Raw genomic sequence first — 21,172 nt, 5'->3', positions numbered from 1 at the left:
GCACCGCGGTGAGGCCACACCCCCCCTGCGCGCCCGTGTCGTCCCCGCCCCTCCTGGCTGCGGCGGCGGCCCAGTGCAGCCACACAACCTGGCCCCGCCCACCCGCTCCCGCCAGGACGGCGGTACCTGCCTGCGGAGAGAGCAAAGACAGGTGCCTTTGACCGTCCCCCCGCGCAGCGACCCCCCGCGTGGCGCCGGCGGGCGGGGCTGCCGCTCCGGTGGATACATTAAGCTGTCCCACATACATACAATGTCCAATACATTTCATCTGTATTGATCAGCGCTGGGTGGTGGGTCTGTCCGGAAGGATCATCTCTTTATGGATCAGTCGATACCGCCGCGGGCTAATGTCAGGGTGGACCCGCGCCGTCTGTGCGTGAAACGAACACGGCTCTCACCGACGCCAGGCGGAGTGGAGGCGGCGCGCCCGCGACGGGGCGACGCTGCTCCAGGCCGCTCCAGGGCCGGGGCCGAGGCTGGGGGAGCCGTTTCCCATTTCGGCAACGCGGGCCGCGCGCGGCTCACGGGGGGAGGAGGCGGGTGTGCGCCGGGCGGCTGCTCTGTGGCCGCCGCTGGCTCTGCACGCACGGAGGTTGGAACGGGCCCTGAGGTCTCCTCGGGGGGAGCAGGGGTTTCCGGAAAGGAAATCGTGGGTGAGGCTGGGCGCTTTCTCCGAAGTGGGAGCTTGAGCCCCGGACAGACGACACTGGAAGTCAGACTGAGGCTGAGGGTAAGGAGGGTCCCCAGGAGGCCACAGCAAACCCCTCAGACCCCAGGGACCAGCGGCCCTGCTGGGGAGGTGCTGGGGACTCCAAGGAGGGTCGGTCAGGCGTGCGCCCGCGGTTCCACAAGCAGGTGGGTGGGCACCCAGGCGCCTGCTCCCTGGGGATCCCTGGGGAGCACTCCAAGTCGAGGACCAAGAGTGGGGAGCCTGTGTGGAGTGTGAGGGGACACACCAATCAGGAGAGACGAGCACCCACCGGAGACAAAGCCACCAGTTAGAACTCACCCCCAGAACACCTTTTCCCTTGGGTTCCACCTGCAGCCCAGGCCCAGCGCAGAGAGAAGTTCAAGGACAAAACAGTTCCTCTCCGCTGGGGAAGAACCCACAGTGGGCGACGGAGAAGCCCCGTCCCGGCCTGTGCGGACCGCCGTGGGCTTGCGGGGGCTGCGGCACCATGAGTCAGCATTGCCACCAACGCCACCGCGGGCACCAGAGGGGGGGCAGGCGGGGCAGAGGGAGGTGATGGGGAGCACGCTGGGGGCGTGGGCCAGGCCGTACCCACGGGAGGAGCCCAGCACTGCAGTCCCTGGTTGGGGCACCTGTGTCTCTGACCCGCGTGGGACTTTCAGGCAGCACCCAGCAGCTGCCCCCTCCAAGAGGGCAGGCTCTGCATGTCCCCACCGGCTGACCCCTCCTCGAACCCACCGACCAGCCTCCTGCAGGCGCAGCCTGGGAGCACCTGTGGGCACACCCGCGTGCACTCAGGAAGCCCACCTGTCTCCCCCCAGCCCCGCCCCCACGGCCTCTGATGGGTGCGGCCACCGGCCCCGATCAGAAGGGACGGGGGCTGACACACGGCAGGGGGACCCCACCAGGCTCCCACCCCCAAAGCAAGTAATCGATGTTTCGAATGACGCGTATCTGGTTTTCCATTTAAGAACACAGAGAAGGTAAATTGGATTGTAGACACCCTGAGTTTTTTAAGTTTTGTTTTTATTTTATTTATTTATTTATTTTAGTAATGTCAGCATTCAAAATTTTCCATTTTTGCTCTGGAAAGCCTGCCGTGCGTCCACAGCACAGTCTGCAGCACGCCGTATCCCCACGACCGACCGACTCCCCGCTGGGCGGTTTGCAGCGGGGCGTCCCCCTGCCCCTAAACACCAAAGGGCCTGATGGTGACGTCCTAGCCCCACTCCGCTGACCCAGCGCTGCGACCCTTGATGGTCACAGCTCGGTCCTGCCACCACCGCCTCCCAGAGCTGCTCCAGGTCCCGGAGACCGGGTACTTGTTGCACCAAAGCTGACCGCAGTCGCTTTCCGGAACACTGATGCCCATCTCTCGGACCGCCCGTGTTACAGGGACGGCTCTCCTTCAGCAGCAACCCCCGATCCCCTCTGGGCGACTGGCTGACTGACCGCCAGAGAGACAGTTCAGAGGCTTGGTGCTCGCTGGTGACCGCGGACGGAGTGCTTGGCTCCCCGGGGAGGCCCCTGGTGAGGAGTGAGGGGGCTCCACCGGCGGACCAGTCGAGGATTCCCGGGAGACCACCACTCAGCCACTCCGACTCGGGGCCGGCCGCCAGGTGCCCTCAGCTGTGCTGCCCAGACCAGGGGAGGTGACCCAGTGACCTGCTGTGTGTTGTGACCGGAGCAGGCGCTGTTGGTGCCACACAGGACATTCCCTCCGTCCCGTGTGATCACACAGACCTGGTGGGCGCTCCGGATGCTGACCAAGGCCCCCGCCCAGGGGCAGCGAGGCCGACGAGGGCGTCCCGGGGGACCCCAGGGGCACTGGGGCTCCACGATGGGGCTGGACCCAGGCCGCAAAAGCCACCACTGCCCTTTGTTGCCTGCACCTCCATCTTCTTCTTGCTCGTGCCAACCGCCTGCCTCTGCTCGGGGCCCTGCAGCCGGGGACAGGGACCCCAGGCGTCCGAGGAGAAGGTCTCTCTCAATTACTTTCGTTCTTCTCGGACCTTTGTGCTCACACACACATTTTACAATTAGTGCATCAGTTTCTACAAAAATATATATGAATTTCTGGGGTTTCGATTGGGCTTGGGTCGACTCTCTAGATCAAGTTAAAAAGAACTGACACCCTAACAACGCCGGGCCTTGGGGTCCGTGAGTGTGCTGCGTCTCTCCCCGTCTACAATGGGGGCCTCTTCCATCTCCCGACACTGCTGGGCAGGTTCCGGCGACGGGGTTTGCACGGCGTGTGCCGATTTTTCTCTAGGCGTCTCAGACGTCTGATGCCCGCGTCCACCGCATCACTCCACCTTTAGACGTACGACTGTTGCCAGAGGAGAAACATGGAACATAGCTGGGCACTTTGATCTCTCTCCTGCAGGCTTACCAAACTCGTCCACAAGTCCTGTATCTTTCTCCCCAGATGCCTTAGTAGGTTTCTCCGTGGAGATGCTGCCAGCACAGAAAAGGTGATGTTGTTTCCTGATTGTATGCTGTCTTTTTCCTCGCCACGTCTTACCGCGCCGACTGCCGCCTCCCACACAGGCGAGAGTAGCGGCCGCAGCTGCCTTGTTGCTGACCTCACGGCAGAAGCACTTCCCTCCCCACCGGCAGGTCAGGCGTTAGTGGAGTGGAAACTCTGTATCAAGCGGAGAAAACCTTTCCATCTCTGGTTTACTGAGGGTTCTTAGTCCTGTTGGATGTTGGACTATCAACATCATTGATCTTCCTCTGAGGACAGGGCCAGCCGGGCCTCATTTTTTCTGATCGATGCTGCTGATCAATGACCTAATTAAAGAAATAAATAAATAAAGGGAGGGCCTCCGGCACCGGAATGGATTTATGTGCTTCCCGTGGGTCCGGTGTGTCTTGGGCCTGGCTGCCCCCCCCAGCTCAGGAGTTTGCACGTGCACAGGGGGGCGAAGCAGGGGTGCCCCAACCCCACCAGCCCGAGTAGGAAATCCGTTCTCCCGCTGGAGAGGAGACGGGAGGCGGGGAGTAAGAAAAAGGGGAAACAATGTCCCCCTGCCCGGGTGCACCCAGGACTCTGTCGTCGTCGGGCGGGGCTCTGAGCCCAGGTTTCCCTGTGGGGACAAGGGGACGCTCTCCAGCCTGTGTGTGGTCGGTCATCTCCCCGTTCGTGTCCTCCCGGCCCCCAGCCTCCCCCCCAGGAACCCTGGGTCAGGTGCCGCCTGCCAGGACTTCTCTGTGACGCTCAGCAGGGGTCCTGCATGTGAAATGACGCCGGAGAAGGTGGCCCCCTGCTGAAAGAATGACGCCCCCCCCCACGTTGGGATCCCAGGAGCCCTGGTCCCCCCTGCCCCGGGGCAGGAGCTGGCCTGTGGCTGCAGGTTGGGGACAAACCACGGGGGCTGTTATGGTGACTCCGCAGTGGCGCTGCTTGGGGGCCACCTCTCCTGCCCCAGCAGGAGGCAGCCCCCCTGTGGCTCCCAGGGGTTTCAGACGTTTGTCCCCAAGAACCTGGGTGCCCACGCGCTGTGGGTTCGGAGGGCGGCTGGCAGCAGTGTAACGACGGTGAGACTCGCTGGCCCCTGTCCTGGCTGCCTCTCCGCCACCAGCACTGCTGTCCCTTGATGAGGAGGAGGGAGAATAGCAATCAAGTGGCTCCTGACCTCGGTGTCACGAATAAATGTCACCAGACACTCTCCAACGTTGGAAAACAAATAAAGCTTAATGGGCAGCAGTCTCACCAGGTAGCTCGGGCTCCCACTGCCCCGGCCCCTGCCTCCGCAAACATAGGGAAGCACGCCCGTCACTCGGAATCCGTGAGCTGCAGGCACTGCCTCGCTGCCCGGCGCTGAATTATTTACTCGGCCCGCACGGCCGTCTCTTTCCCTGGCAATACGACAAGGTCACCGGGCAGAAAATCATTTCTCAGTGAAAGGGAGAAGGCGCCTCGGAGAGCAAACAAACGGCCAGCGCTGGGGGCCACCCCTCACCTTTCCAGGGGGCGCCCCGCCCGCCTCGGGCCACAGGCCAGCTGCCAACCCCCCTTGCCTCCCCCTCGATGCCCCGCTGTCACTTTCTGAGTGTCACCCACACTCGCGCCTCTTCCCCAGCCTCACAGGTGCTCTCCTCTTAGCCTCCGTCTTCCTCTGCCCCATTCCAACTGCTCGCCTCTGTGACCGTTCCTTCCCCGGGGAAAGGTGCTCATTAAACCCAAGCTCTGTCGACAGAGAACCGCCCCGCCCCCCGGGGGGCCTGGGCTTTAGTGCCAGGGGCCGCGGTTCCCGGGAAGGGGCAGGTTTTACAGCCCCCGCGGCGGGGAAGGGCTCCGGGGCTCAGGAGGAAGAGGCACTGTGGCCGCAGGTCCAGCCCTTGTGTTGGGGCGCCCCCTCCCGCCCACCTTGGGTGTCCTGCTGTGGACGGCTGGCAGCTTTGTGTTTTCCACTCCAAACCCTCCCGGGGCGTGAGAGCAAGCCAATAAATAATAAATGCCAGTGGGACCGGTCACAGTCCCAACACCCCAGTTAATGCTGGAGCCAGGTCCTCTTTGGCGTCAAGGAACCTCATTATGGGAAAAAAGGTTTCACAGCGGACTCAACCTTCGTCAGCACTCCCAGTGCACCCCATGGTCGGCACCCCCAGCCACCTCCTCCCTCACCTTCTCCCACCGCCGCTGCCCCCACCCCCGGGGGCCGGCCTGGCGTCAGGGGGCTGCTGCCCTCCTCCCTGCGCCTGTGGGGAAGGCGTCTGGGCGACGCTCCCAGCCAGCGCTGCTTGGAAGGCAGGGGTCGCAGGCCCCAGGCATGGGTTAGAGGTGCACGCTCCATCCAGTCCCCTCCCTGTGGCTCCTGGGCCCCCCCCCCCCCACCGAGTCTGAAGACCCCAGAGACAGGGAGGAGCCATGCCGAGCTCACAGAGGGGGCTGCGGCCCACCCCAGGCCCTGGCGGCTCTGCAGACCAGCGCCAGACAAACGGGCCGGTCCTGTCACTGCACTGATGGGTGGGGAGGGAGCCCCCCAAGTGATGGCACCCGTGGGTCCGAGAAGGTGGAAAACATTCCAGAGCCAGCCTGGGTGTGGCGCTGTTCTCAACTGGCAACGTGTGCGGCCTGGCTGCCAGCCGCCTGGAGCCGCTCCGAGAGCCCCCAGCCGTGGGGAGCGACCCTCGGGCCCTGCATGGGGCTGCAGGCAGGAGGCCGGAGGCCGGAAGCAGTCCCCGGGCCTCCCTTCGTCTCATAAGCAGGACGCAGGGGCCCAGCCGGGCCTTGGGCGTGCAGGAGGTGAGTGTTTGTCCGCCAGGGGAGGGCAAGGTGTGCGTGCGCAGGGCCGAGTCCTCAGGAGCCACGGACGTGCCAGGTCTGGGCAGAGGCGCTCGCCCTCCCAGGAACCGCCGACTGTGGCGTCTCCGAGTCTCCACGGAGACGCCTCGTCCTTCCGCCCTGTTTTGCCCGTCTTTCCCTCTGAGGCAGTTGACATGGTTGTAACAGTATTTTAAAGGTCCCGTCTTCCTGCTCAAACATCGGGGTCACCCATGGCCAGGCGCTGACCTCTCTTGTGCTGCCGATCGGCCGCAGTTCCTGTCCCTTCCTGTGCTTCATGGACGGTGACTTTGACAGCATCGAGCTGGCTGTCGGACGGGAGAGCAGGGCCCGGGAAGACCGGGGGCATCTCTGCCTCCCCGCAGGGTACCCCTTTCCCTGTCAGGCCGCTCGGCTGAGGCCTGACCCCTCACTGAGTCAGGTTTCTCCACAGTTCTAAGTCCCCCTGCTCTGGCTTCAGATAGCTGTCCCCAGCCCCGGGGGAGCTGTGGGAGTCACGCACCACAAAGCCAGGCCTCTCTGCGTCCCGGCCCTGCCCCAGTGCCAGGACGGGGGGACTGTGTCAGCTCTGTTCTCCCTCTCTCTTCCCCACGTCGTGAGCCCGAGCGGACCCACTGGCACACAAGCACCATGGTCCACAGCCCAGTGCAGGCAGCTGCTTCCCCAAAGCCACACTCGGGTCAGAAGAGGCGAGGGGACGTGAGGGCTGCAGTGACTTCTCTGCCACCCCCCCCCCAGGTCCTTGGGAACGACCCCAAATGCCCCAAGAAGGAAACCTCTCAGGATCCCAGTGCATGTCCTGCTCATTCAGACACCCCGTCATGAAACCAAGACCAAGCTTTCCTCAGCGGACTCGGCTCAGAGTGAGACGCTGGGGAACTGGGGGGTCTGTTGCAGTTGTGTCTCAGATGGGAGGGGGCAGGAAAGCCTCCGTGAGTGGCTGGTGGGGGCTGCGTGACAGAGAGACCTGGGTTTCAGAAACTGGAATTTGACCACCCGTGTCGGGTGGCATAGCCCCTGCTGTTTGGAACTCCAGGTGGCCGGTGTCCCGCCGACTCAGAGCCCGGCGCTGCCTCTGGGGCAGGACTGCGAGGCTGCCCTCCTGGAAGCTTCAGTCCTTGGATTCTCGTAGCCAGAGCGCCCAGTCACCCAGCAGGACCCGGTGTGCCCGGCAGGAACGTCGGTTGTCAGCACGAGCGCCTCACGGCCCGGTCTCTTCTCTGTTGGAGCGGGCAGCGGCCTCACTGAGCCCGAGGAGTGACTCCTGGGGCCACTGTGGCCCTACGCCCGCCCCACCCCCAGCCCCAGCTCTCCTTGCCGATACACCGCGGCTGGATCAGCACACAGGTCAAGGGCAAAGCTGGGCCAGGGAACTCATAGTCTTGAGCCTCAGGGGCTGTGCCAGCTCTGTGAGAATGCAGACAGAGGTGGCGCTCCAGGCGTAGCCTCACAGAGCGCTGAGCCACCGCAGGGGCTGGGGCTGTTGTCACTTTTCCACCGTGCAGACAAGGCCGCCTGGTGGTGGGAAGCAGAGCAGGCCTCCTCCTCCCCAAACACACCGGGTTTAGTCACTTAAAAGAAACCCGGAGGAAAAATTTCTACATGTACACATACAAACCTATGTAGACACAGGTGTGTATACATGTGTGCCTATGCATGTGTACAGCGCATGTGTACACGTGACATGTGTAAAATCATATACGGCTTTTGTAACTCGGAGGATTACAATTTTCCCCAAAAGACAAAGCCTTCCCTGTCCCCACGACAGGTTTGCTGAGATGCCTTCAGGGTCATGACCTTCCGTTAGACTTAAAGGAAACACAGGAAGTCTCCTAGACGGGCCCTGATTTTCACCGAAATGCACTTAAGAGTTGAGGCTGCATCCTCCTGAGCTTGTCTCCCGAGTACGCCGCTGGGCAGCCTCAGCGTCTTCAAGCCGCAACGAGGAGAAAACCCCCAAACAGCGCGAAGCGTTCATCGTTGGACCTAAGAGCATACGGGCGTTCAGTGCAGAATTATTCCATTTTCCTGGATACGTGAGGATTCCTATGGTAAACTCGTGGTTGGGGGGACGGTCACCGCCAATACCATGGACTTCCCGTGCAACCTGCACAAAATCGTTAGCGGGAAAGCACCTGTGTCCCATGTTTGAATGTTTATCCTTTACAGCAATGAAAAAAGAAACAAATCGCGCGCTCCACATGTCCTGACCGCGGCCCTGCGGCTTCCAGGCACCCCCACCCCGTCTCCGAAACACGCAGCAGAAGCCCACCGCGCAGACACGCCAGCGGGCTGCCCGGTCTCTCCTGCGGCGGCACTCGCTCCAAGGCGCATGCGCGCCCCAGTCGGCGCGCTCGGTGACGTCACGGGCGCCGCCGCCCACGAGCTCGGAGGGTCGGCGACTCTTCCTGCAAGCGCGGGAGTGTCACTCTGTGGACTTTGCGTGCATCTTGAGCCCGGGGTCGAGGAGGAGCCTCTCCATCACCGGTTTTGGGGACAAAGGCTGCGGTGGTACAGGGCTGCTGAGGAAGCCGGAGAAGGGGGATAGCGTGGGCGGCTCCCATGGAGACGTCATCAGAGCGCACCGGAAGCGGTCCCAGAATGGAGCGTAAGCGGGGCTGGGGGTCCTGGGTGCTGGTGGGGGGAGAAGGGTAGGGTCGGAGCGCAGTGCGAAGGGAGCTGTTTGGGGAATTGCCCCACCTTACATCGGGGAAACTGAGGTCCAGAGGCCCGGCTGGCTTGGCCCCGTCTGGGAGCCAAGGCTGGATGCCAGAGCTGGAGGCTGGCGGCCCCCGCGGTTGCGCGTGGTCAGCGGCCGCCCAGCCTGCTGCTCCGTGAACGACCCAAGTCCGGTGCGACGCTCTGGGAGCTCCTTGGGCAGTGACACCGCCCACCCAAGCCTTGGAGTTGAGGGGAGGCAGAGGCGCCTGGAAGGGAGCGAGCCCCGGGGCAGTTGGAGGCAGGGCACTTAGACATCGCTGGCGCCGGCTTTGCGTGGGGTTCTGAGTTCCCCCGTTGCCGGTCCCAGCCCGTGTGATCAAGTTAGGCATCTCAGGATCCCTGAGCTTCCAGTTTCTCACGTGCATACTAGAAATAGTAACCACGTTAAAGGATTGTTCAAAAGGTATAATGAGATAAAATATGTGTAGCTTTTGAGGAAGGCCATGGCAAGTAATGAGTGCTCAGTAGCCGGTACAAGTGCGTTGTTACAGAAGAGACTCCCCCATCCTGGGCACCTGTGACCGCTGACGCAGTCATTCCCGGGGCTCTGGGCGGGGCACGTGGCTCTCCACAAACACGTTGTAATCCCCGTCTTACATTTGAGAGAGAACCAGACCCCGAATATGAGACTTGTAACCACATTGGTTTGCTTCATCAGCCGGGGTGAAATTTATAGCTTGTAGTGCGAACCATAGTTTCTCATCTTCCAGCCCTTATACTAGGCCCTTGTCTTAATTCGTATTTTGGTCACATCCGTACTCTGTCCCTGGGCCACAGTTCTTCAGACAAATTGAGTGAGAAACAGGAGTGTGGGAGTTCTTAGAGCCTGAAACTGTGTTTGTCTATATATATAGAGAGAGAGAGAGCTTGAAGAAAGACCTGTTTATCTTATCAGTTTAGGATGACATCAGTTATACTTTGCAATTTCATAGATATTAAACTAAAAAGAATTTTTAAACATTTTACAGTTGACAAAATGTAATAATCCCAACCTTCTGCATCACATAACTTTTAAATGAGTTACTTCACGGCAAGTCGAGCAGCCCCTCGGGCTCCTCACCTGTGGTATTCTGAACGAGTGCAACTTCAAGTGCGGGCCTCCCTGCAGTTCCTTCTGGAGCTTCCTAGACCTGCAGGATGTGGGCTTGGGGCCCCAGAATCTGCACTGTGATGAGTCTCAGAGGTTCCCACCCATGTCGCTGTTTGAGAAGCCCGGCCTCTGGGATTCCTGTGACGGATGTGACTGCAGAGCAGGATGAGGCTGCTAAGAAAGCTTTAGCACTACCCTTTGTACCCCCACCCCCCTGTCTCAGAATGAGCATTGTCCTTTCTGTAGTTTAAGAAGTCTGGGGCTTACACCCACGGGAGTTGCTTCATGTCTGTGTTCACCCCCAGGTGCGATCTACCATGCCCTCTCTCAGAAAGAGGCCAGAGAGCTCGATGTTCAGGTAAGGGGCTCGGCAGGGAGTCCGGGGCCCTGGGGGTGATGACAGAGATGGCTCAGTGGCTTCGCTCTAGTGCTGCCTCAGGGGTTCTTTCTGGTGTCTTCCCCCCATCGCCCCAGTGGGTGTGCCGGGCTCATCGGGGTCTGCCCTTCCGGTGACCCATCTCCAAATGGGGGTCTCAGCCCGATGTGCCGAAGTCAGGCTTGGTGAGCCGGGACTTCCTGACCTGTGTCATCGCCCGCTGAGTAGGGGACGCCAGGCTGTGTCCACCTGGAGCCTGCCCTGGTGGACACTGTCATTTGACCTGGTCCCTGTGCCCCCTTTGCCCCCCAAAAGGGCAGGCAAGTCACAGTTCGTGAGATGTATGGGGTGGGTCTGCGTGTGGCTGTGACAGAAGCCGCGCCGGTGACTGGCCTGTGAGGACGGAGACGCCTTGACATCAAGATCTCGGAAGACCGATAGGGCTTTGTTTGGCTTCTCCATGGAAGGGCCACTTGGGGGGTGGAGACGGCACAGTCATTCTCTTATGGCGACACTAGTGATGATGGTGGGCTTTTGGCTCACCCTACTGTGTGCTGCTTGAACACTGTGTGTGTCTCATCTTCCCCAAGGACACGTCACCCTCAGGGTGCTCACAGCTTGCTTAGAGTGACAGGGGTTGGGGGTGTGGCTTGGCCAAGAGGCAAGACCTCAGCAGATGGTGCTCCCGGGCTGGGGTGGGCTGGGGCAGAGGCCCTGGGGGGGGGGGGCGGAGGTGTTTGGGGCCCTCTGCAGAGTTGCAGCTGTGACCGTCGCTCTGCCCAGATGCCCTCTCTGGGAGCCTGTGCTCAGTCACGGTCACAGGACGCTCCACTGTGTGTCCAAGAGAGTGGGGAGCGGGTGGGGGGCCGAGATGTGCCGACAGTTCCTTCCCCAAGCGAGGGGGCAGCAGGCTCGGGGAGCAGCCAGGGCTAGAGACCCAAGCGAAGAGGACCATGCCATCGAGCCCTGACCCCCCCCCCCCGGGGCTGGCCGCCCTGGAGCCCCACCCGAGCCATCTTCCCGAGTGTGCAGACTGTCTCCTCCGAGGCTGGGGCTCAGGGCCGCTCTGAGCTTGCCTCCTTCTGCCGCTCCAGATTACATGTCATCGTCTCTCGCTCCCCAGCCTCCCTTCCCTGCCGAAGGTCAGGGAAGCCTTTTCTTCCAAGTGCAGAGGTGGCTTCCCTCCCTTTTCGTCAGAATGGTCTCAGAGACCCGGGGTAGGCTGCCGGCGTTGGGCCTGGCCGCCTGGTGTGACAGCCACGGACTGGCCTGTGAGTGTGACTCCCAGGTCTGGACAGCCGTGGCTGGGGGACGCGCAGCGTGCACGAGGCCGTGTGAGCCCCCGTCCGCAGAGCAGTGAGCCCTGTCCCGCCTGGTCCCCCCGCAGCACCCCGGCACCCAGCGGGCCGAGGCCTTCGTGAGGGCCTTCCTGAAGCGCAGCACGCCGGGCATGAGCCCGCGCGCCCGCGAGGACCAGCTGCAGCGCAAGGCCGTGGTGCTGGAGTACTTTCCCCGCCGGAAGCGGAAGGAGGCGAAGAAGAAGTCCAGGGGCCTCTCTGCCAGGCAGCGGAGGGAGCTGCGGCTCTTCGACATCAAACCGGAGCAGCAGAGGTAGCCCGCCCCCTGCCTGCCTTCCTGAGTCAGGGTGGGAGCTTGGGAAGCCCTGCTCCGCCTGCGCTAAGGGAGCCTCTCCCGCTGCCGCCACTAGGGGGCAGCCTTCGTTTACCAATCCGGACTGGGTTTGACTGACTCTTTTTCCTCCTAAATCCTCATCCAGGACGTACTGGTTTTGATTTTGGGGAGAAGGGAAGGGAGGAGGAAGGGAGATAAACATCAGCTGGGTGCTTCTCACACGCCCTGGCCTGAACTGAGTCTGCAACCTAGGCTTGTGCCCTGACCGGGACCTGAACCCGTGACCTTTCAGTGCCCTTTGGGTTAACCTCCGTTCTAACCGGCCTGGCGGCACCAGCCAGGGCATTGTTTGGCTTCTAGTGCGGAGGCTGGTGAGACGGGCTGGCTTCCGTCCCGTTGCTGGTGGCAACAGGCTGTTTGTCTTTCAGCTCTTTTAGGAAAAGAGGAACTGGGATTTCTTAGCGTGTGTCTCTTTATAGCTTTTAATAGCGCTGGGCAGACTGACCCACTGGGGTTTTATTGCCGCAGACGTGCTGCCCACGTGTTTCGGAAGCTTGTGAGAGGGCCAGGCAGCTCCGTGGGAGGTCCTGTCCCTTCCTCCCGCTGACGCGGTGCCCTCCGCGGTCACGGTGCACGTCCCTTAGCACCGTCTGCAGACCTGTGCTCGCGATCTGCACCAGAGCGCCCCCTGCAGCCACTGGACGAAGTCTGCCACTTCGTCCCTGGCACCTCGGGACACTGGCTGGGCTTTGGGTGCAGGAGGGGCTGCTACCGGCCCGGGTGTGCCTGGTGGTGCCCCCGCCAGCAGGGCCCCCTTTGGGTTGGAGCTCGAGGTTCTCGTTTCTCTGCCCTGCAGTTCCACGTGCGTGGCTTCCCCGCGAGGCTCCAGGCCACGTGATGGTGGCCGCAGAGGAAAGCCTTAGGGTCCTCTCATCCGGGCACACCCCTCCCCCCCACCACTTGCTCAGTCACCGTCCAGGCAGACCTGTTCCCTCCCATGGGGCCTGCAAGACAGCCAGCGTCTCCTATCTGATGGGGCCCACCCAGGTCGGCTGCCTGCAGAGGAGCAGTGGCTCAGACAAGAGGGGCGCTTGTTGCCCCCTCAGAGGAGGAGTCCAGCTGAGCATGGGGCCGGGCTGGGGTGGCAGGCGGTTCCACAGGCAGTGAGGCCCTCGGTGTGGCCTTGCCGCACCAGCATCTTTAGATATGCCTCATAGTCTCAGATGGCTGCCTGAGCTCCAGCTGTCACAACTGTGTCCAGGCGGCAGGGAGGATGAGGGGCAAAGGAAGGCGTGTCTTCCTCCTCTGGTTGGCATAAGCACAGCCTCAGGAAGGCTCCACCATGAGGGGACAGGCTCGAGAGGCAGACGTGCCTGACTTGAGACAGGTCGTCCAGTCCCCAGGGACCCCGGGTCGTCCTGGGCGTGCAGCCAGGCTCTGCACGTCGGACTTGTAATCCCCAGAGCCCGCCCGACTAGTTACCTTTTTCTCACGGTGCCACAGGTACAGCCTCTTCCTCCCTCTGCACGAGCTCTGGAAGCAGTACATCCGGGACCTGTGCAACGGCCTCAAGCCAGACACGTGAGTTGCGTTTCTGCAGCCCTGCCCTACGGGGCGGAAGCCCCGCCCTGTGGCCACTGCCGGCGCAGCCCGGGCAGCCAGCTGCTGTGCTGCGGCCACCCCTTGGCGGGGCTCCGAGCCAGTCAGCAGCGGGTGCTCCGTGTGTCCCGCAGGCAGCCGCAGATGATCCAGGCCAAGCTCTTAAAGGCGGACCTCCACGGCGCCATCGTTTCAGGTGACCGGGCCAGTGGCGCGTGGCCGTGGGTGCCCGTGGGTGTCTCGGGCAGCGGAGGGTGTCCTGCAGTTAGAATGTCCCCCACCTCACGGGAGTCCCCAGGTCAGCGCCAGGGCGGACACAACGCAGTCGTCCCGGCCCCACCCACACAGCCTCCCCTAGGGCCTCCCAGACGCCTGCCCGGCCACCACGGGGGCCGCAGAGTCCTGGGCTGGGGGGCTGGGGCTCCCGTGCGGCCCGGCCCCTGCCCCCCGGGGGCACCCCCAGCCCCACCAGGGCCTGAGCGGAGCTGCCTTTCCTCTGCAGTCACCAAGTCCAAATGCCCCTCCTACGTGGGCGTCACGGGCATCCTTCTCCAGGAAACGAAGCACGTTTTCAAGATTGTCACCAAAGAGGACCGCCTGAAAGGTGCGCGAGCGGGCCACGGACCTGCGGGGCCCGCAGCCGGCCGGGAGGCCTGGTCCTGTAGCTTTCGAGCTGGTTCTTCCTGCCCCTTCCATCCGCTTCCCTGCAGATTCTTTTGGCCCCAGAAAGTGGTGACAGGTTTCCCGCTGAGCCACAGCCTGGGCCCCTCGGAAAGGGCCTGGGAGGGCCTGACCGGCGCCTCCCCGGTTGGTCCTGGTTGGGAGGGTATGGGTGGCAGGGGTTGCACTGCAGCTGAGGTGTGGAGGGTGGGCAGGGCGCCCCCTGGAGGCCGGGCTGCTGCAGTGGCCCTGGTCTCCCGTTGGCCAGTTTCTGGACAGCACGGTGGGAGGGACATTGGCAGGCGGGCGACCGTGCTGCCCGGCTGTGTCCTCACCCTCCGTCTCCTGCCCGGGCTCAGTCATCCCCAAACGAGACTGCGTGTTCTCCGTGGAAACCGACGGCTTCCTCTCCTACATTTACGGGAGCAAGTTCCAGTTCCGGTCCAGTGAGCGGTCTGCGAAGAAGTTCAAGGCGAAGGGGACCATCGACCTGTGAGCATCGGCCGCTGAGGGCGGGAACGGCAGCCCCCGGGACACCCAGCCCTGCTGGGATGGACAGCAGCCGGCCGGGCCCCCTGGGGACACCCCCGCAGCGGGGAGCCCGGCCCCAAGCGGCTGATCATCCGGGAAGACACAGCCCGTGCTGGGCGGATTTGGGGAGTGGGGTCCGGGGTTTCCATCGCTCCCCGGAGAGGAGAGGCCGCAGGAGACACCGGCCGGTGCTGCTCTCGAGACGGGTGTGGGCTGGTGTTCCTCCCCCCCCCTCTGTGCTGGCTGGGCCGTGTGGCGGCAGTAAAACGCACCTGTGGACCTGGGCTCGGGGCCTGAGCTGTGGCTCCGCTGTGCGCTGGTGGGGGGCCGGGGTGGGGCGGCTGTCACCCGCTCGTCCCGGGCTCTGAAGAGTAAACAAGGGTGTCCCTCACATGCCGTAAATCAACCCTAAAGAGCTCCCTTCCTGGACAGCGGCTTTCGCTCTAATTTAGTTTGCGTTTCTTAGCTATAATGCCTAATTAAGACATCTGTTAAATGTCTATAATATTAATTTAATCAAGGGGGCTCTAATAGAACTGTGTGGGAATTGTCCATTTAATTAACCTCATGGGCCTTTAATGGGCGTCTTAAATAGGCGTCATTAACGAGAGGGGCAGACAAATCAAAATTAGAGTCAGTAACACTCCGGGTCGTTCTTCCCGAGCTGTGAAGGGCGAGCGTCGCCAGGGAGACAGATGCAGGGCCAGGCCGGAGTGCGGGAGCTGGCGCGCCCGGCGGGGCCCGGCCGCCCTGCGTGCCGGCCGGCTTTGCCCGTGGACGGTGTGTCCCACTCGTGCACCTGGTGCCTGAGGCTGAGCTCCTGGGTGAGGGGTGAGGCGGGGGGCGGTGAGGAGGGGCGTGGGGGGCGGAGTAGGTCCTCACCGGGCACGCTCACTACATCCCCGCATCCCCATGGAAGTGCCAACCGGGCCGGGGCCGGGACAGGCCTGAGCAGCTGTGGGGGGGCTCAGAGGGAAGCTGGCTGTGCGCCCCGCACCCCACCCCACCGACCCGCGCTCGCTCGAAGGAGCCAACCCTCCGAGGCCCGTCTTCGGCCCCCTCTGTCTCTCTCGGCCTTGGGGGCACCGGGCGGCGGTAGCCCCTCCCTGCCCACGCTGCCTGGCGTCCTCCCACCTCCCCGGCCGCCCCTTCTCTGGCCGCCTCCCTGACCTCTCCCATCTTCCAGACATGGGACTGTTGGGCCCTGAACGCCGCCCCACTCATGCCCCCACTGGTCCCCGGGGTGGGCTCCTCCAGGGCCTCAAGGACACTCAAGGTTCTCAGAACAACGGCAGCTGCCTCTTGTCTGCCTGCTCCTGCCCCACCCCCCCCCCCAGTCCAGAACGGCTGTCTGACCCTCCCGGCTCCTCTGAGTGTGTCTGGGGCGGGGTGGGGGGGGGGGGGTGACAACCATGGCCGCCAGCACCGCCCCCGGACGTGTGTTGGCGTCGCACATGGAGCTGTCACCTGTCCCACGAACCGGCTCCCCCTGGGAAGGGTCTCCGTGTGTCCACTCGCCACAGCCAGAGTCCCACCCCGGGGGGGGGGGGGCTGTCTCTCTGAAGTTCACGGCCCAGCTGGTCTTCCCCTGAATCCCAGCAGCTCCCCTCTCTCCCACCTCGCTGTCCCCCGACCCTGGCTCTCATCCGCCCTCCCAGTCACATCGGCCACCGTCCCTCACCTGCACTCACACCCAGCCCCATGGCCGGGCGGCAGGGCGGCGCTGCTCGGGGCCTGCCGGCGGCCGCTGCTCAGCCCTGGGCAGCGGTGCTGTGCGGGGGGAGGGGCCGTGACGTGTCGGCGAGGAGGCCTGTCTCCCTCCGCAGAGGGGCTGACGCCACCGGGGACGGGCTCCGAGGACCCTGGGGGCCAGCCGACAGCTCACGGGGCTGGAAACCCAGGACGTGTGTCCTGTGTGGGAGCCCCTTGGGGGCGGGGGCCTGCAGCGCCCGAACGCTAGGGGTGAGCCCTGCAACCTGGGCTCGTGGCCGCGGTGCCGAGTGGCCGAGGGCCTGCTGCCCCGGAGCCGTGGATTTAAAGCGAAGAAACCCGAAGTCCTGAGAAGTGGGTGTGTCACTGAATTCGTCATCTTCACATCTGCTCGCCTCTCAACGTCTTGGCTTCCTCTGCCCTGGGCCTCCAGGGACGAGGGGCCGGCACTGTGGCCACTAGGGCCTGGTTGCCACGGACTGGCCCCCACCCTGCGAGCTCCCTGTGCAGGGGGACAGGAAGCGTGAGGGCCGCAGGGTGGGAAACGGGGCGGGCCGGCCCCTGGCGGGTCTGGAGGCAGGCGGGGCAGCACCCCCCGACCTGGGCCTCAGTGTGAGGCCAGGGGCTGAGCTGGGGTGCGGCAGGCAGAGGGGCCTCCGGCTGGAGGCAGGAGGGATGGCCCGGCCGGAGGAGAAAATGCAAGTGGCCAGAGCCGTGCTGGGGGGAGTGGGCAGGGCGGGGCTTCGGGCGCCCGGACCCCATCCCCAGCCGGGTTCCTCTAGGGCACACTGGGCGCCTTCGCAGGGCGGACTGGGATGGGACGGGGCGGCTGGAAGCACCTCCCCAGCAACCCTAGGCTGGCGGGTTAAGGCTCCAACTGGAGCGGCAACACTTAGGAGGGTCCGCAGCAGCTCAGAGCGGTCACACGAGCACCCAGGTCAGGGGCTGAGGGGCGACACCACCCAGGTGCCTGCCTGCTGCCCACCCCCCGGCTCTGGCACCTCGGGGGGCCGCCGGGATGGCCCCACGCAGCAGCCAGCACCGGAAACCTCAGCTTCCTCTCCCGCCTCCTGGGCTCCCCTTCACCCTTGGTGCGGCGGGAGTGTGCGTGGGAAAACAAAACATGAAAAAACTGCAGTAATAAACACAAAGATAAATGACTCGGGAATTCGTTTTGAATTAAGCAGTAAGACCTGCTGGGGCTTTGCGGCTGCCTCACAAAACCACTCCCAGGTGTGAGTGGCATGGGGCTCCGTGGAGCAGCCCGGATTGGCTGGAGCGCGGTGCGAGGACCGCCCCCGGGGTGACTGTGTGGCTGTCTGTCTGCCCCAGGGCGGCCTCACCATGGCTTTGAAGTCCGGACGGGTAGGGGTGCCAGGGTGGGGGGCTTTGGAGAAGATGGAAATGCTGATTCCAGCGGCCAGGGAGACAGACCCCAGGCCCAAGCTGCCCACCCCTCCCCTCCCGCCCCTCCCTGCTCAAACGGGGGGCCATGGGCGGCCCACCCTGCTGGATGGACGCTCACACCTTTGAAACTAGCGGGGCCCCTGGGCGCAGGAGTGGCACGTTTCAATGCACAATCCAGGGGGAGCACTCAAGGGAATCTCCATTCCGGGGCAGCTCGGCTCCTCCGCCCGCAAACGCTGTAGAGACGAAAGTTTTCGTTCTGGATCGGTCCGCATTCCAGCATACAGTGGGGGCCTGGGGGGATTCTGACTTTCTGGGCTGCCGTGCGCCGACCTGCCCGGGCTGTCTTCGGTCTGCACCACAGATAAAGGGAAAAGGACCTAAACGGTCCGTACCAAGCTGAGCTGGGAGCCACGGGGAAGAAAAGGAAGAGGCAGTGGGCAGCCCGTGGCTCCTCCGGGGCCTTGGCTGTGCCACCAGACAGCTCTGGGGCGCACTCCCCAGGCCCCACCTAGACCAGGCCCCCTCGGTGGCAGAGCCGCCGGTGCGAAGAGGGGCTCCCACCCACAGGCAGGCGGAGAGTGGCACCGGGTCCGGGGGGCAGCGTGGCGCCGACTCTAACAGGGCGCAGGAGCAGCGTGGGCTCTGGGACCGAGGCTCTGTCTTCCACCGCGGCCACAGGGCCTCGAGGTTCGCAGGCATCGCGTGCGCACGGCTCAGCGCACGGCCCCCAGCCCGCAGCGGGGTCGCTGTTCGCGCATGCGCTCATGTGCACACGCGGCACCGTCGCCAGAATCAGAAGACTCCGCAGCCCGTCGCAGGGCCCCGCCCCCCCCCCCCCCCCCCCCCGCCATCCCGTCCGACTCCCCCGCCCAGGAGAGCCCGGCTCCGGTCTCCTCCGCTGCTGGTTCGCCTCGTCGCTTTCGTGCTCGGCCACCGCGGTGTCTGTATTCCCTGTTGGCCTCCCGCGCGGTCGGTCCCCGGCGCTCACCCCGGATGAGACCCGTGGTCCTCGTGCGTGCGGCGACACCGCCTTGTCCCCCAGGGGCGTCCGTCCCGTCCCGTGGACACGTCTCCGTTTCTCCCCCGCTACGCCGTCGAGGGACGTGCGGGTGCGCGACCAAAGCTCGTGCGCACTTATTTCGGCGGCCGTGCGCCGTCCCAGCTCTTGGGTGGCGCCTGGACGCGGAAGGTTCAGGCACAGGTGGCAGAGGCCGAGGGTGGGGGGGACAGCGGACGGGGCGACGCCGACTCCGCCCGCCCCAGCGTTTTCGAAGGCAGCGGCTGCTTCTGTCCCCATTGTTTTCCTTTCCCCTCGGGCCTGGTCAGAGCCCCGTGGGGAAACCCGGGACAGGAAGCGGGCGCCAGGGGGGCCAAAAACATGTAAAGGACACACAGGCTTGGAATGACAAACACTGGCAGCCACACGCGCGGACCGGAGTAAATATTGACACACGGAGGCGGGGCGTGGGGCGGGGCCTGGCGGCGGAGACTGGCCGAGGCCCCTGGCAAACCCAGCACTTCAGCACCCCCAAACCCAAAACGCTGCAGAGAGCTTCTTCTGAAATCGGGGTGCCCAAACACCTCTGGGTTTCCTCCTTCAAAACGGTCTCCCTAACTGCTGGGCTGGAAACCTTCCCCAGGGCCCCCCACCTCCGTGGCCGGGAGGCTCGGAGTCCCCGGCATAAAACAGCAGCACAGGGAACCGCGGGAAGCCAGCCAACCCGGAGTCAAGTTCAAGATCCGCTCCTTATAAACAGAGCGGCTCTGTTTCCCTTCCTTCCTTTGTTTCTCCCAACTTTCCTTTTGTTTTCCAAGTCCTGAGCCCTGATTCACACCATCTGGGGTGGGTGGGTGGGGGGGCCTTTCCTCCGACAGGGCTTCTTACCCAGGGAGCAGAAGAAGCCGCGGGGAGACCTCACTTTTTCCACAGCCTGTGGCGTGGCTGACTCAACTTGCGCCTGCCCCCGAGTCACGGGTTTTTCCTCTTCCTGGAGGAGTGTGGCCCTCTGCCCAGGTCTCCTCCAGCCACGCGGGTCCCTGCGGGGAGGCCGAGCAGCTGCAGGCGCGAGCCTGGCAGCCTCCAGGGCCCCTCTGGCGCTCCCTCCGGAACGGCAGAGCTGGAAGGGAGGGCAGGAGAAGAGACTGAGGCCCGAGTGGGCCCCGGGTCGGCGGTGAGACAAGGCTAGTGAGGGGCCTCTCGGAGCCAATGACCTCTCTCCAGTGCTTCAGAATTGTGAAAAGGCCCCCCCTTTCCTGGGCACCCGCTCTGCACCAGGCACAGTGGCGGATGCCAGGGTGCTGTGCAGACCACAGGCCTTCCCAGCTCCCTGACCGGGGCCACTCACCCCAGGCAGGAGCTGCCTTCCCCGAGGAGCCCCCTCCTGTGGGGGGTGGGGGTTCTGGCACCGAGGCTGTCATGGAACATGGTCCTGAAGCTTCAGCTCGGAGTCCCCTCCAGCCTCCCAGGTGACAAAAGGTGTGTCCACCTGCGGGGGGGGGGCATTCCCCAGAGCCTCTATGTCCCAACTCACATCCGTGGTTCCGGCTCAGCCTCTGGGCCCGCGGGGCCCGGTCCCTCCTCCGTCAGGTGTAGAGGCCGGGCTCCCATCCGGACTTGCAAATTCATGCGCTCCTTCCCTGGCAGGGGCGTAAGCAGGGAAGCCGAGCAAGAGGGACACCACAGGGAGGGGCGGGGACCGCAGCGAACAGGAGAACACGCAGCACCCCGTGTGCAGGGCACAGCCGCGCCTGGGGATTTAAAGAGGCCGGGAGTCTTGGTTTCTACGTGAGCTCCCTCGCCGTGAAACGTTGGCGACGCATTTCATAAAGAAAGGGTTAGCCCTGGCTGGCGTGGCTCAGTGGATTGAGCGCGGGCTGCCAACCAAAGTGTCGCAGGTTCGATTCCCAGTCAGGGCACATGCCTGGGTTGCAGGCCACGGCCCCCAGCAACCGCACATGGATGTTTCTCTCTCTTTTTCTCCCTCCCTTCCCTCTCTAAAAATAAATAAATAAAATCTTGAAAAAAAGAAAATACACATACCTAAGCCTCACCTTAAAAAAAAGAAGGAAAGAAGGGTTTCAATGCCGCCGTGAGGCTGCGGCGTCTGCTGGCTGCTCCGTGCAGGCTGTCTCTCCTCGAGAATGAGGGTGACAACAGTGAAGGTGGTGGAGGCGGGGAGGTGTCACCGCTGGGGTGTGCGCCTCCGAGACCACAGCAGGGGGGGCGGGGGGGCACCCACTGGCCATCACCTCCACCGCCATGCTTTCCTCTGCGCCTCTCCCTGTGTCTCCTCCTCGCCCCGCCCCTGCCCTTCTCAGCCTGAGTCCTGGCCCCCCTCTGCTGGGCCAGGCACGCCCCCCCCCCCCGCCCCGGGCCCCACCTCTCGGCCTCTGCCCACACCACCCAGCAGGGCAGGGCCCGGCTCGAGGCCCCTAGGTCCAGCACCGGCCCGTGGGCTCCTC

General features: G+C 63.8%; 1 protein-coding gene across 1 annotated transcript; it reads left to right on the top strand.

The window, feature by feature from the left end:
- The first annotated feature begins 8,367 nt into the window (after positions 1–8,367).
- On the top strand, positions 8,368–14,902 carry POP4 (POP4 homolog, ribonuclease P/MRP subunit). Its single transcript, XM_028504067.2, has 7 exons — positions 8,368–8,589; positions 10,098–10,150; positions 11,556–11,779; positions 13,304–13,381; positions 13,534–13,595; positions 13,902–14,003; positions 14,419–14,902. The coding sequence occupies exons 1-7, from the start codon at positions 8,544–8,546 to the stop codon at positions 14,553–14,555; spliced, it is 702 nt and encodes a 233-aa protein (XP_028359868.1). The 5' UTR covers positions 8,368–8,543; the 3' UTR covers positions 14,556–14,902.
- Positions 14,903–21,172: the final 6,270 nt, after the last annotated feature.

Source organism: Phyllostomus discolor, chromosome 12, assembly GCF_004126475.2.
Source record: "Phyllostomus discolor isolate MPI-MPIP mPhyDis1 chromosome 12, mPhyDis1.pri.v3, whole genome shotgun sequence".
NCBI classification, from domain to species: domain Eukaryota; kingdom Metazoa; phylum Chordata; class Mammalia; order Chiroptera; family Phyllostomidae; genus Phyllostomus; species Phyllostomus discolor.
Note: the sequence above shows the minus strand (reverse complement) of the source record. Positions and strands in the feature narration are given on the sequence as shown.

What these genes read in the sequence shown, in the direction of transcription:
- POP4 (XM_028504067.2), top strand. Translation starts at nt 8,544, where the DNA reads ATGGAGACGTCATCAGAGCGCACCGGAAGCGGTCCCAGAATGGAGC. An exon ending in CCAGAGAGCTCGATGTTCAG is followed by an intron (nt 10,151 to 11,555) that starts GTAAGGGGCTCG and finishes GTCCCCCCGCAG; the next exon opens with CACCCCGGCACCCAGCGGGC. An exon ending in CAAAGAGGACCGCCTGAAAG is followed by an intron (nt 14,004 to 14,418) that starts GTGCGCGAGCGG and finishes GCCCGGGCTCAG; the next exon opens with TCATCCCCAAACGAGACTGC.